The sequence below is a fragment of the Hyperolius riggenbachi genome, chromosome 6, assembly GCF_040937935.1.
Source record: "Hyperolius riggenbachi isolate aHypRig1 chromosome 6, aHypRig1.pri, whole genome shotgun sequence".
Lineage (NCBI taxonomy): Eukaryota > Metazoa > Chordata > Amphibia > Anura > Hyperoliidae > Hyperolius > Hyperolius riggenbachi.
The window spans coordinates 331873045-331887894 of record NC_090651.1 but is presented as its reverse complement, the minus strand read 5'-3'; the positions used below and the strand labels follow the sequence as shown (position 1 = coordinate 331887894).

The 14850-nt window shown below is 42.9% G+C and overlaps 1 protein-coding gene across 8 annotated transcripts in view; it reads left to right on the top strand.

Annotated features, from left to right (window-relative positions):
- GRIK5 (glutamate ionotropic receptor kainate type subunit 5) overlaps positions 1–14850 on the top strand; it is a 793047-nt gene that overhangs the window by 473532 nt on the left and 304665 nt on the right. The window contains exon 1 of one of the 8 annotated variants that reach the window (XM_068241464.1): positions 12349–12562. The exons of the other annotated variants lie outside the window; for them this stretch is intronic. Coding sequence (XP_068097565.1) covers position 12562 — 1 coding nt within the window. The 5' untranslated portion in view covers positions 12349–12561. Of the gene's footprint in view, positions 1–12348; positions 12563–14850 lie in introns of those variants that run through there. 8 annotated transcript variants of the gene reach the window in all.

The window sequence follows — 14850 nt, the reverse complement described above, 5'->3', positions numbered from 1 at the left end:
CTGCTTTGTGTTTATGTAGCGCACAAATCCCCCAGGGGGCCTTGCATGACCTCTGTAATGGAAGTGGTGCTCATTGGTTCCCGCTTTTTTTCCACACGGGCGTCCAGAAATGGCCTTTGCTTACTCCTTTGAGGGTTAACCAGGAGAGTCAGTTTAGCGGAGTCTTTTCTTCATCAATATAAGAGAGATAAAAAGGGTGCCAAGAGTTTCTCCGCTATAAACTGATATATCACACGACAAAATGGGACCCAGAGAGCGATTCGCCACAGCTGCCAATCCTACTGGGGGAAAGTTAGTGTGCCGCTGCCTCTAGTTCATTGTTTACTATCTTTTGGCAGACTCTTAAAGGGTTCCCCAGGGTGTCGTACACTTGAGGCAGCCTCTTGTAGAATTACACTCCAGACAGATTTGAGGTCAGGCCTTTGGCTGTTGTGGGACCTCAGCCACGTGGCACTTTAAAGACCTCTACTAAGCGGCGGGGGAACTGACAGGCAGACATTTTCTACAGCCGTATTGTCGAAAACTGCTGTTATGTGAGAAACGTAATGGTTCTGTGTCCCCCCTATTGAACAATCGATGCAAAGTATTCATTTGGCTTCTTAAAAAATACGTTTTCAGTCCATACGAGCAAGAATCAACCCCAGTAATTCATCACTTTAGGAAAGTACAGTGAGGGAAAGAAGCATTTGATCCTCTGCTGATTGTTTGGCCTCTGACCAAGAAATGACCGGTCTACAATTGCAATGGTAGGTTTATTGTAACTGTGAGAGACTAAACAATAAAGTAATAACAACAAAAGAACTCAAAAACCTCAAACCTCAAAACAACTCAAAAAAGTCAGAGCTTGATGTGCAGTGTAATGAGTGAAATAAGTATTTTACCCCTATAAAAAGATTACGTAGAACTTTGTGGTAAAACCCTTGTTGGCAATCACAGTGGTCAGACGTTTCTTGTGGTTGGCCACCAGTTTTTCACACATCTCAGGAGGAATTTTGGCCCACTCCTCTTTGCAGATCCTCTTTAAGTCAGTAAGGTTTTGAGGGTGATATTTGGCAACTTATACCTTAGCCTCTCAACACAGATTTTCTATTGGATTAAGGATCTTCTTCTTGAACCATTCCTTTGTTGCCTTGGTCTTGTGTTTTGGGTCATTGTCAAGCTGGAATACCCAACCATGATCCATTTGGCTCCTGGGAAAGGGGGGGGGGGTAGGTTTATGAGCATCACATTGTGGGAACAGACATGGTAACTACTCGGGGAGAAACCCCTACACAAGGCTTTTGAGTGACCCAACTTCTCATTGTTCCTTACTCTGGTTTAGGGGCTCACCTCCATAGCAGGCGTTGTTGTGGTCACACTTGTTATAGATGAAGGAGTCATGTTGGCTACACTATTATGGGAAGTGATCATGGTGGCCACACTTTTATGACCCCTGGCATATGTACCACAGGCTATGGAGGTCATTATGGTGGGTGAGGGAAGGGTGTCATAGTTTCACTGAGATGCCTCAAGTTGTGCCCCTGTTTGGAGTAAAGTATATGTGGCACAGTAACCTGACCAGGGCTGAGGAGCATAACAATCCCACAGAAAGTGTGGTCTCCAGGTTGGTAGAAATTCAGCTGACAACCTGTCGCAGCAGTGAACTCTATTCTCAATTATACAAAAAGAAAAAAATAATAAACTGGCACTGGTGGTATAAGTGTGTTCTATTTATAATACAGACGACGCCACATTGGAAAGGTAAAATCATATTTTTGTCTGGAGTTCAGCTCTAAGGAACGCTCTACTGTAGAACAAGAAAAAATAAATTAGCCTTAATTATCCTCAAGAAGTGTTTCATGTTCCCTTCCACATTCTCCGTGATTTGCATACTTACACTCCTTTGATATGTGTTCTCCAAATCTCCGCACCATAGCAGCAGGGAGAAACCCGTTGTGCTTTACCAGAGTCCTAAATCATTACAACTCATTAACCACAAATTGTTCCTTTACTGGGGAAAAAAAAGTGAATATAATTGTTTTTGGGTTTATAAAACATTTCCAGGGCAGCAGGCAAATTGATGGAGGACATCAACCATGCAAAACGCCCTCCCTGAAGTGTCTAATGACGGGGACACGTGGCTAAAACTTGACTCTTCCTTTTTGCAGATGAAGGCTGACTTGTAATACAACGTAGGACGTGGCTTGGCTCTCTTTTGTTTACACGCGTTCGCAGCAGTTTCAACACATGTAATATTCATCGGCAGCATGGATGGCCATATTGATCTGTACGCAAGCCGCATTAAAAATACATTATTTATTCTCCTGTGCCTTGCATGAGGACTCGCTGCACACCAATCTTGATGTATTTTACATGGAAACATAGCGCAGCGAAAAAACGAGACATTATATATTTACTACCTCTTTAACGCAGACCTGTCATTTAGGTCTTCTACTTGCTGGCCTTGAGGTAGGGAATTCAGTTCACACTTCTAACACTTGGCTGGTTCTCCTGAGCGCCAAGGGTGGAAGGAGTGTATTGAGCCAAATGGAAGGGCCAGGAGGAATACCGATGGCAGAGGAACAAGGCCTGCACTGTGATCCCAACATATGTGTGTGCAAGCCATTATTTATAATCGAGCATCCCTACATGGCTAGAGGAATGCAGGCATGAGGTAATAGGTTTTGATGGGTAGAGGAGGAAAGCCTGGCGCTCAATGGGGTTGATTCATAAAAGATACCATGATCAAGCAGCGCAGGTTAATATTAGTGAGCGCACGCTGCGTGTGGTGCTGTCAGCATAGCGTGCGCTCTGAAAGGAATTCTATCAAACCATGAGTTCTAAAATGACAATGGACAAATAATGTCTAAGTAGCTGTGTAAACATTTTCCTACTTTTCATGTTAAATACCAGAGGCAAACGCTTTTATTCTATTGTGTGTAGATTTTAGCTACATTTGGAATGTCCCATTTGCAGAGGTATGGATATGTAAGAAACTCTGCAATCTGACATGCTAAGAACAGTGTAATATTGAAGCAGATTACCTGACAGGCTTTTGTTTTCATATATCAGGTTTCACACACACAACAGATGTTTATGTTGCACATAAGATACATTTCCTCTGCTCTTTGTGAGAGAAAGCTCTGCCTGTCTCTGCCTGAGCTCTCTACACACATGCACTGTGAAGGGAAACACCCCTCCCCTCATGGCTGAGTCTGCCCTCAGAACCGGCCTCAGAAAAATGTGAAAGGGATTAGATAACAGTAAACACAGAGATAAAGATTCAGATGTATACACCAACACTTAGCAGCACTTCCCAAACATTTCCTAACTCCATTGAAAATAACATGTCAATCGATAGCGTCCCTGTACCTTACGCGCGTTCCTTTTTAAGTGCCGCTCGATGTGATGGTAGTGAGACCACGATGCTTCAGTAGCATGGCCACTACTACATTAAAGTGGATCTCCAGCCAAAATGTAAATTCTGGCAGACTTCCTGTAAAAGAAAGTTATAGTTACCTGCGCTACCTTGTTCCTCGAAGCCATCCCGAAGACCCCAAATCACCTGATTTCCGGCGTGTGGCCTTGCCTCCCTGATTACAAACTCCAAAAAATGTTTTGGGGGTACTATTGACTTCATATATAGTGGGAAAAGTCTGTGAAACACATTGACCCTATTTCTGTTCAATAAACCTTTAGCATTTCTATTAAGTCTTAATGGTTAAGTTGTAATGGCTGCTATGTTCTACAAGAGATGACTGCCAATGACTGCCTTTCCTTATAAACTATTTTAAATGATTTTACTATGTTTTGGGCGCCTCCACCCTCTAGTTAATATCTGCACTAAATATCCCCAGCAGGACCAAAATAGAGGCAACACTAGAAGAGTGGAGGGAGGATTCACCAGGGGACCAGGGAGGCAGTGGGACTGGCCAGGTGGGAGGAAGTGAGGTGGTAAGACTGGTGGCGGTTCTAATGGGGTAACCATCAAGAGGTTCCTGTAAAGCTCTTCTTAAAGAGTAACTGTCAGGCTGCAGAAGCTAATTTAAACCTCTATTCTCCTGTGTTAAACAGTTTAGAAGGAAGCCAAAAAGGCATTAGTGAAGATAAAAATCTCTCTTACCTTTGATGTGTGCTTATCAGCAAAGCTGTTATTCTTAAGAAGACGCAAGCCGCATACCATACTGCAAAGCATTCTGGGGCTCTCCCCTCGGCTGCTAATGAGACGTTACAGCAGCTTGTAATCAGTCCAGCGCATAGCACTGATAAATCTCCGGGCAGAGTACACTGCAGGAGTCAGCTATTGTTCCTAGCCACATGGCTAATTAATATTCACTGCACACTGTGTTATTCAGTACGAGCTTTTCTGTGATCAGGAAGCAGTCAGGACATGACGACACAATTGGCTTCATAGAAGACAGAAAAACATGGAACCTGCCATGAGCTGTCAGGAGCATCAATCTCTGCATATACTATATAAAAATTCTGTGAAGTACAAACGTGGACAGTGAAATGCATATGTAATGTAAGTACAGCCAATCTTTAGCTACTGATATATGTGTTTATTTTCTCTGAGACCTTATACCTAACAGCTCCTCTTTAAGTAAAATTGCTTTATTGAAGTACTAGCTGGACGCCCGGCGTTGCCCGGGTATGTATTTGGCTAGTGTTGGCTCTGCCCACTTTTCCTAACCCTAAAACACAATTACTTAATGACCAAGTATGTGAGCTTTGCGGTCTTTGGCATCAATAATTTGCAATGAAATAAAATTAATCTGATTGGATGTGGCTCCACTCCTTTTCTGAATTTGAACCCCAATCACCCAATGGCCAACTGTACCAGGTACAGGTGATTAACAGTGCAAGAATGGCAGCAATTAAATATTCCCCTTAAAAAACAATAGGTGGATTTTGATTGGCTTTTATAGGCTCCACCCACTTTTCTGAATATTAATCCCAGTCACCCAGTAACCAACTGTGCAAAGTTGAGAACCCTACCATTAACAGTGTAAGAATGGCTGCAGTTTACATTTGCGCAATGAAATTTGTATTTTTCTTCACCCACTTATTTCCTAACATTGTTCAGGTATGTATTTGGCTGGTGTTGGCTCCGCCTACTATTTCTAACCCTAATACACAATTACTCAATAACCAAGTTTGTGAGCTTTGCGGTCTTTGGCATCAATTATTTGCATTGAGATTAAACAAATCTGATTGGCTGTTTGTGGCTCCACCCCTTTGTCTGAATTTGAACCCCAGTCACCCAATGACCAACTGTACCAGGTTTAAGGCTTGTGCCATTAACAGTGTAAGAATGGTAGCAATTACATATTCCCCTTGAAAATCAATAGGTGAATTTTGATTGGCTTTTGTAGGCTCCACCCACTTCTCTGAATATTAATCCCAGTCACCCAGTGACCAATTGTGCAAAGTTTGAGAACCCTACCATTAAAAGTGTAAGAATTGCTGCAGTTTGCATTCTCTCAGTGAAATTTGCATTTGTCTCCGCATACTGATGACCCGGCATTGCCCGATTATGTATTTTGCAGGTGCTGGCTGCGCCCACTTTTCCTAACCCTAGCACACAATCAATTACTCAATGACCAAGTTTGTGAGCTTTGCGGTCTTTTGCATCAATAGCCTGCATTAAAATGAAACAAATCATATTGGCTGTGTGTGGCTCCACCCTGTTTTATGAATGTAAAACTGTACCAGGTTTGAGGCTTGTGCCATTAACAGTGCAAGAATGGCAGCAATGAAATATTCCCCTGAAAAATCAATAGGTAATTTTTGATTGCCTTTTGTAGGCTCCACCCACTTTTCTGAATATTAACCCCAGTCACCCAGTAACCAACTGTGCAAAGTTTGAGAACCCTACCATTAACAGTGTAAGAATGGCTGCTGTTTACATTTTCCCAGTAAAATTTGTATTTGTCTCCGCCCACGTATGACCCGGCATTGCCCACTTATGTATTTGGTTGGTGTTGGCTGTGCCCACTTTTCTAACCTTAACCGGGGCCGGCGCTACCATTAAGGCAAAGGAGGCAGCTGCCCCAGGGCCCCAGAGCTTGTAGGGGCCCCCAGTGGCTACAAGAGGAAAAAAAAAATTTCAAATCGACCTTATAGTTCTTGAGAAAATCAATTTTAAAGAGACTCTGTAACAAATTGTTTATCTTTATTTCTTCTATGCTATAAGTTCCTATGCCTTTTCTAATGTGGTCTGGCTTACTGCAGCTTTTCCTAATTGCACAGTAGCTGTGTTATCTCTGTTATATGATCTAATCTTCTCTCTATAGTCGGCACAGTCAGGCTGAGGCAGTCAGACTGGAATGTGCAGGGCTGCTTGTGATTAGCTAGAAGCTGTACACACCCCCTGCAGGCTCTGTGTGACTAACACACTCTGCTTAGCTGAGCCTATTAGAAGCTGGTTAGTTTGTTTGTAAACACTGCCTAAAACTGGCAATTACAAGCCAGGTTTGCAGCAGAGAATGGCAGAAACAGCACAGAGGGGACCAGGAGCACATAATGAATAGAATGGTATGCTTTTTATTGTAAGAATTTCAGAGTACAGATTCTCTTTAAAGTTTCAAAGGAAAAAAAATACACATTTAAAAACTAGCCGACTTTAATGGTTAATAGCAAATCCACCTTAAACTCTAGAAACCCTAAATTTGCAGGATATGTTAAGAAGATCATTGGGAATAAGAGGAAAAAACAATTTTTCAAAAAGACCTTATAGTTTTTGAGAAAATCGATTTTAAAGTTTTGAAGGAAAAAAGTATACTTTTAAATGCGGTAAATGTCACTTTTAGTAGCAAACCTAACGATAGTGTAATTTTACATGCATCAAAAGAAAGAGCAATACATTTCCTGACGGGGTTTCCAGGGGGTCCATACGCAGCCGCAGCACTTTGGCCAGGGATCGCTATACAGCCGCAATATGGCTGTATGAAGGTCCCTGGCATTTTTTTCCTATTTTCCCAATTTTTTTTTTTATGTTTAGAGTGTAAGAATTTTTATTTTAAAAAATTATGTGGGGTTCCCCTCCTGAAACTTTTTAACCCCTTGTCCCCCATGTAGGCTGGGGTAGCCAGAGTGTGGAGCTCCGACCGATTGGGGCTTCAAACCCTGACTATACCAGCTGCAAAAAAGGTCCCTTAATGCCAATTTTTGCTCTGGGGTATCTGTTGGGGGGGGGGCAGGTTTATTTTGCCCCGGGGCCCCATTGTTGCTTAAACCGGCCCTGACGCACAATTAATCAATTACTCAATTACCAAGTTTGTGAGCTTTGCTGTGTTTGGCATCAATAATTTGCATTGGAATGAAACAAATCTAATTGGCTGTTTGTGGCTCCACCCCCTTTCTGAAATTGAACCCTAGTCACCCAATGATCAACAGTACTAGGTTTGAGGCTTGTGCCATTAACAGTGCAAGAATGGCAGCAATGAAATATTCCCCTTGAAAATCAATAGGTTAATTTTGATTGGCTTTTATAGACTCCACCCACCTTTCTGAATATTAATCTCAGTCACCCAACGACCAACTGTGCAAAGTTTGAGAACCCTACCATGAACAGTGTAAGAATGGCTGCAGTCTACATTTTCCCAGTAAAATTTGTATTTATCTCCGCCCACTTATGACCCGGCGTTGCCTGCTTATGTATTTGGCTGGTGTTGGCTGTGCCTACTTTTCTAACCCTAACACACAATTAATCAATTACCAAGTTTGTGATCTTTGCGGTGTTTGGCATCAATAATTTGCATTGAAATGAAACAAATCTAATTGGCTGTTTGTGGCTCCACCCCCTCTCTGAAATTGAACCCTAGTCACCCAATGATCAACTATACCAGGTTTGAGGCTTGTGCCATTAACAGTGCAAGAATGGCAGCAATGTAAATATTCCCCTTGAAAATCAATAGGTTAATTTTGATTGGCTTTTATAGACTCCACCCACCTTTCTGAATATTAATCTCAGTCACCCAACGACCAACTGTGCAAAGTTTGAGAACCCTACCATTAACAGTGTAAGAATGGCTGCAGTTTACATTTTCCAGTGAAAATTGTATTTGTCTCCGCCCCCTTTTTGGTTATGGGAATAAAAAGTATCCTATACTTTATTCCACGTAATGTACTGTGTGTGTGCCAAATTTCATTCAAATCCGTTCAGCCGTTTTTGCGTGATCGAGTAACAAACATCCGAACATCCAAACATCCGAACTTTCCCATTTATTATATTAGTAGGATAAACGGCATGCTGTATATTGAGCCATTGGAATTCAGATTATATTATTCAGGGTTACTTTAGACTCTGCTGTGAGGGAAACTTGATGACTGATGTAGCTTTGAGGAGAATCACATAATCAGCTGAACATCCTCTGTAGTCCATGAAGGGGAAGAGCAGAACCTTTACTTCAGTAAACAGAAGCAGACGGGTTAGTCATTTTCAGAATTACCTGATGGAGAGATCTACTTGAAGCAGGGCTGTGGAGTCGGAGTTGGAGTCGATGAGTCGGAGTCGGGGCAATTTTGGGTACCTGGAGTCGGAGTTGGAGTCGGAGTCGTGGTTTCATAAACTGAGGAGTCAAAGTCGGAGTTGGAGTCGTAAGATTTTTGTAACAACTCCACAGCCCTGAGTTGAAGTCCACTTTAATTCAATGACCTACTGGTTATATGGCTTATTTTTTTCAGAAAATAGAAATGTCTTTGCAGCGCCAGTAAGATTTATATAAATTTTAATAAGATCGTCTTGGCAAAAACTAATCAAAATAAAGTGTTTGAATATTACAAGACAGAGGCTATGCTAGGTTAGGTATTGCAAATAGTAATGTAATAATTACATTTTACCTCAGGCAGAAGAAACTTGCATTTCTACTACAGCAGGTGTGAAGGAGATTGAGGGATGCCTATCCCCAGTGACCTATTATAATACACAGAAGAGACATTAAGGATTTATTTAAAGATGAACTTTAACCTCGGATTGAACTTCATCCCAATCAGTAGCTGATATTCTTTTTCCCATGAGAAATCTTTACCTTTTCTCAAATAGATTATCAGGGGGGAAGGGAGGGAGTCTGATTGGTTGATATTGTGGTGAAACCCCTCCCACAGTGTAATGTCATGACCATGGCACTGACAGTTTGTTGTCTTTGAACCCTATTGCATTGTGGGAAATAACTGCTTTTGCCAACTGCCAAGCAAGCAGTATCTCCCTCTGTGCATAAAACGTTCAGTAACGAACATTACGCACAGATCGCCTGGCACCACCAGTAATATATTTAAGAATGTAAATCGGGTAGAAGAAAGATTTTACAATGATTAAATAATCTATAAATGAATATTGTAATAAAATAAGCAGTTTTATTCATTATTTTATTTTCACTACAGTTCCTCTTTAAAGTACTAATGTCTGCATTAGGGCTGGTTCAGACAGATGTCTACATGGCTTTAAATGGCAACTGCGTAAGCCCTTTCCATTTAAATGATGCAGTCATCTGTATAATCAGCTTATGCACAAGCGCTGCCAGGGCAGTTTCTAGGCTAAATTGCACCCAGGGCGAGGGTGTAAAAATTTCGCCCCCTTCCCCCACCCCTGTGTACTCGCAAACCCTTTCTCTTTAGGGACAGTCACACAGCCACAGGCCACAAGTAGATCTGCCTACTTACTAGTGACCAGCCGCTCATCCAGGAGGATGAGAAGCAGAGAACCCGTAAAGGCGACTTCTCCATGGGCGCCGCACACTGACAGCCTGCAGTACCGCTACAGGACATCAGGTGTCATCACACAGTGGTGATGTGATGATGACTTGACGGCTGACGCAGGCAGCCCAGGAGGAGTCAAGGATGATCGCGCTGGTAATATTCTTCTTCTATTTGGCTACACTGCGCATCACCAGCTCCCTAGCGATTATGTCCTTCTGCCTGTGCCCCCCATCTTCTACTTGCCGGTCTGCGCCCAGGGTGGTCGCCCTGCGTGCGCGAGGGCAGGGCGACAAGGGATGGAAGGTCTTACTAACCAAGAAAGGTTAGATAAACTGGGTTTATTTAGTCTGGAGAAAAGACGCCTTAGAGGGGATCTAATTTACATGTATATATACATCAGAGAGCAATATAAAAGCTTGGCGGATGAGCTTTTTGTCCCTAGGCCTTCTCAAAGGACTAGAGGACATGATTTGCGCATGGAGGAAAAACGTTTTAGCCATTTATTTAGGAAAGGGTTCTTTACAGTAAGCGTGATTAAGATGTGGAATGTATTGCCACAGGAAGCAGTTATGGCAAATTCTATACCTGCATTTAAAGGGGGATTAGATGCTTTCCTTGCGTTGAAAGACATCCATGGCTACAATTACTAGGTAATGACCAGTGATGTTGATCTCAGGATTTTATCTGATTGCCATCTGGAGTCGGGAATGAATTTATTCCCTTTTGGGGCTAATTGAACAATGCCTTGTAAGGGTTTTTCACTTTCCTCTGGATCAACAGGGATATGTGAGGGAGCAGGCTGGTGTTGTACTTTGTTCTCTGGTTGAACTCGATGGACGTATGTCTTTTTTCAACACAAATAACTATGTAACTATGCACTGCCCAAGAAACATGTACTGAGCCCGTTGTTTCCTATCGGCTCATTTGTCCTGGACGCTGCCTTTAGCATCCAGGATTGTCTAACCACAGCAATTCCGTGTCTTCCTGCGAGGGGCAAGACGCCACACATTTGCTGAATGCTGCTGAAGGTTGCCAAATGAGCCTCAGTCAGACAGCAGTACGATGCACTTGCAATGTTTAATAGGAATCCAGGATGTTCAGAATTTTTTTTTAAAAATGTTGATATATCAAATATCGAGCTTACACAATAACAGCACATGTCTGGGGATTTTCAGATTGCCATTGAGATCATTCGTTTTATGCACTTTTTAAGTGTTTTGCATAATCACCTCTGTACAAACCAAAGAGTGGCAGTTTTGTGTCACCAAACTTATTAAAGTGTACCTGTAGAGAAAAAAAGTGCCCCAAATGGTTACTCATCTCAATAATGGGAAGCCTTCTCCCATCCCCCTCCACTGGCCCGTATTGGTTCTGTCCCCTCTGCAAAACCGTTGACAAGCCCTTGGTGACGGCCCACGCATTCCCAGTAGCACGGACCCAATCGGGCTCAGCTTTGTAGGCCAAAGCCCAAGTGGGTCTATGCACAGAGCAGCGAGCTTTGGGAAGACACAACACTGGAAGTGCAAGGTGGAGGGAGATGGAGTAAGGTAAGTATCTCCTTTTTTTTTTAAAGATTCTCACAGGTTTACCTTACTCAAAATAGAGATTAATGTGATCACCAGATTATGTATCACTAATTCACCAGTTTGAAACTGGGGACTGCCACTGGCTTCTTTACAGCAGAGCTGAGAACACTTATAGTCAACAGAACCCCATTTTTGGGAATGGCTATTAGCAACTCACAATGTGAGTTGCTAATGCCAGTGAATGGAGCTGTAGATCCCCACCTTTAGGGCAAGGGCGTAACTACAAAATATGCCCCATCCCCAAGCAACACTTTGATGGAGCCCCTCCCCAGTGTTTCCTCGGTGACCCTCACTGCCTGGGGGCCCATTTCACAAGGGTCATAATGTGATCATCATGATCTTCACACCCATAACAGGTGTAGCCCCCAAAACACCTGATATGGAGGCTGGTCTCTTGTATCCGAGGGAGTAAAGCAGTAGTTGGGGGGCCCTCACTGCTCTTGCCCCCCCCCCCCCCTCTGTGATCGCAGGGATTGCTAGTTACACCCCTAATTGGTGGTAGATAATCAAAGCCCAGATCGTCACAGTAAAATTTGTTGACCCTAAAGGGGTAATCCAATTTTGAAAGTATGTGAACAAAGACCTGCTAGAAGATCGACACTTCATTAGAAATAAGCCTCATAAGTACAGACTGCGCCTAAACAGTGGTTGAGGTATAGCATAACTTGTTAAATTTACCAGCTTGGGCGTCAATAGGGTAGAATAAGGCCTGCGTTTATTTCTGTATTCTGCTTGCAATTTACTGTATACAGTCGTTTGCTCTTGTAGATAAATACGGCAATAGAAAGAGTCTTCAATGACAAGCCTGCGATATTTACAATCTGTATTTATATCTCTGTGAGTGAGATTTCTGGCACATTGTTGTCTTCGATAATGCTTTTGTAAGAGCTTCTGAAAGTCGTAATTGCTAATGCTATTTTTTGCAGCTCTTCAGAGCCGGTCGCCGTTCATTTTCTGCGCAGCTTTGAGCTGATACAGTGTAAAGTTTAATCTGTTTGGCGTCTCTTATTAAGAGCTGCCAATGGTTGCCATGGCAATGCTTGCAGCACAGGCTTGGGGCCTGCTTCATAACAGCTGTGAAATCACAAAGTGTGACACAGTGATTTTATTCCTCATGTGAGGATGGTGTGGTTCTACCAAGCAGGCCTGACCAAGGCCGTAGAATATTTACTGGAATTTGGCCCATGAGAAGACATACAGTATATTTTCCTGGAATGCTTCACAGATGTTGAAAATTGCAACCAGTACTTGATGATCCGGGTCTTCTAGATATCAACATATTTTAAAGGCACCCTGTAGTAGGTCCAAGGTTGGGAATTCACTACTGTATCCTGTGTGTACTTAAAGTACTGTTGCCATTTCTTATCGCACTAATGGACAAAACTCTCCTAACTAATCCGATAATCTGATCAGATTGGTTAGGAGAGTTTTGTCAATTAGTGGTCCCAAACGATCATTTCAGATTGTTCATATGTAGAATCTTTTCTAAACAATCGTTCAGCAAATTGTATCGTTAGTGGCCACCTTTAGATCTGCAGAGAGCAAACTTGAAAAGCACAGAGAAGTATACACACGAGAGCAAACAGCATGCCTCATCAGAAGGGAGGCAGTGAGGAGGGAATGAGCAGAGAAGCTGGACAGAAATATACAGATCCAACCATACACTCGATGTTCAAATGAAATCCTTTATGCAGTTAGAAACCAAAACAGTACTTTGGTACATTATTCTTTTTTAGGATATCATGGTGGATTCATATACCGTAGATATTTGAGGATAAGCCGACCCAAGTATAAACCGATCCCCCAACTTTTACCTTAAAAACCAGGAGAAAATGTTTGACTGGAGTATAAGCTGGGGTTGGCAAAAGTCAATCCATAAACCTCATTTTAAGCAGCCAGAAACTCTAACTTAAACAGTCCTAAATTCCTGTTTCAGCCTTAGGGCTGGTTCAGACGGACGTCTGCGTAGCGTCGCGTCTGGGGGCGTTGCGGCGGCTGCGCGGTCAGGCTTTCAGTAGCCTTCGGTCGCGTCGTGATGCGATTGCGGGTTTTTTTTCCCGTAGGGGAACATTAGCCGTCGCGGTTGGCCGCTCCCTGGAAGCTACATGTTGCTTCCAGGGGCAGCCCGAACGCTCGCGAAAATCGGGACCCGAACGCCGCGTTCGGGTAAAAGCGCGCAAAAGCTTGCTGTAAACGCTCCCATTCACTTGAATGGGAGCGTTTACCGCGACGGTCCGAACGCTTGCGGTAAACGCTCCGCAAGCGTCCGTCTGAACCAGCCCTTACGTTGGTGCTGATAAATAATAAGTGCAGCCAATTCTTCCATGTTGTCCAAAATAATGTGTAAACCATTTTATGGCCAGCTGTCCCCAGATTCACACTATGTTTGTTTGGTAATTAGCTGTTAGGGTACCTTCCATGAAGGATGACCTCATTGTGGTTGAAGGGTCTAATACAGAACACTCTGTATGCAAACTGTTTTGGATGCTAACATCCTGCATTATGTTAATGTTTGTGCATCTGTTTTGAATGCAAGTTGTGTATTTTGCCTATAATTAGGCTCTACACATCTATGCTGCTAGTCATTCAGAGGCATCCTGTCTTAGGAAGCTCTGCCACCTCTCTGTTGTATAAAAAATGTAAGTTTACTTTATGGCTAGCTGCACCCATTTGCTATTTCAAGTTTGCATTCCATTTCTTAATGAGTTTAGGGATTTAGTGCATAGTTTAGCATCTGTTTTGAGTACAAGGCGTGGATTTGCCTCTAGGGGGCTCTGCACGCCTCTGTTGGTAGTCATTTCAGATGCGGCCTGGTTTAGAGGCGCGGTCAATTCTACTGTGTTGTCTAAAATAATTTGTAAACTTTCATGCTCTGCTGCTCCCAGGTTCACAGTATGTATGTTTGGTAATTAGAGGTTAGGGTCCCTTCCATGATGAAGGACCTCATTGGGCCTGATTCACAAAGCGGTGCTAACAGTTAGCACGCTGGTGAAAAGTCCTTTATCACGCCTAAACTCAGTTTAGGCATGATAAGTTTAGGTGTGATAAGTTTAGGTGTGATAAGTTTAGGCATGATAAGTTTAGGCGTGATAAGTTTAAGCTCCAACTGGGTTAGCACCACAGTGCACAGCTGATCAAAAGTTTTGCGCTAGCAAAGTCTGGTGCACTTCGCAAAGAGTTTAATGGCGCTGCTGCGTGCAGGACTTTGCACGCAATCTACACTTATCACGCCTAAACTTATCACGCCTAAACTGTCATTTCACCAGCGTGGTGCAATGGTTATCACGCCTAAAGTCTCTAACTGGGTTAGCACCGCTTTGTGAATCGAGCCTATTGTGTTCAATGCATGCAAACTGTTTTGGAAGCTAACATCCTCCATTATGTTCATTTTGGTGCATCTGTTTTGAATACAAGTTGTGCATTCACCCTATAATTAGGCTCTTCACATCTATGCTGTTGGTCATTTAGATGCAGCCTGTTTTGGGAAGCGCTGACCCCTCCCTCTGCTGGATAAATAATGAGCACTTTCTGCCTCAGTAGAAGCCAGGAATCACCATGCAAAACGGTCGTAAAGCTGTGTACCTCT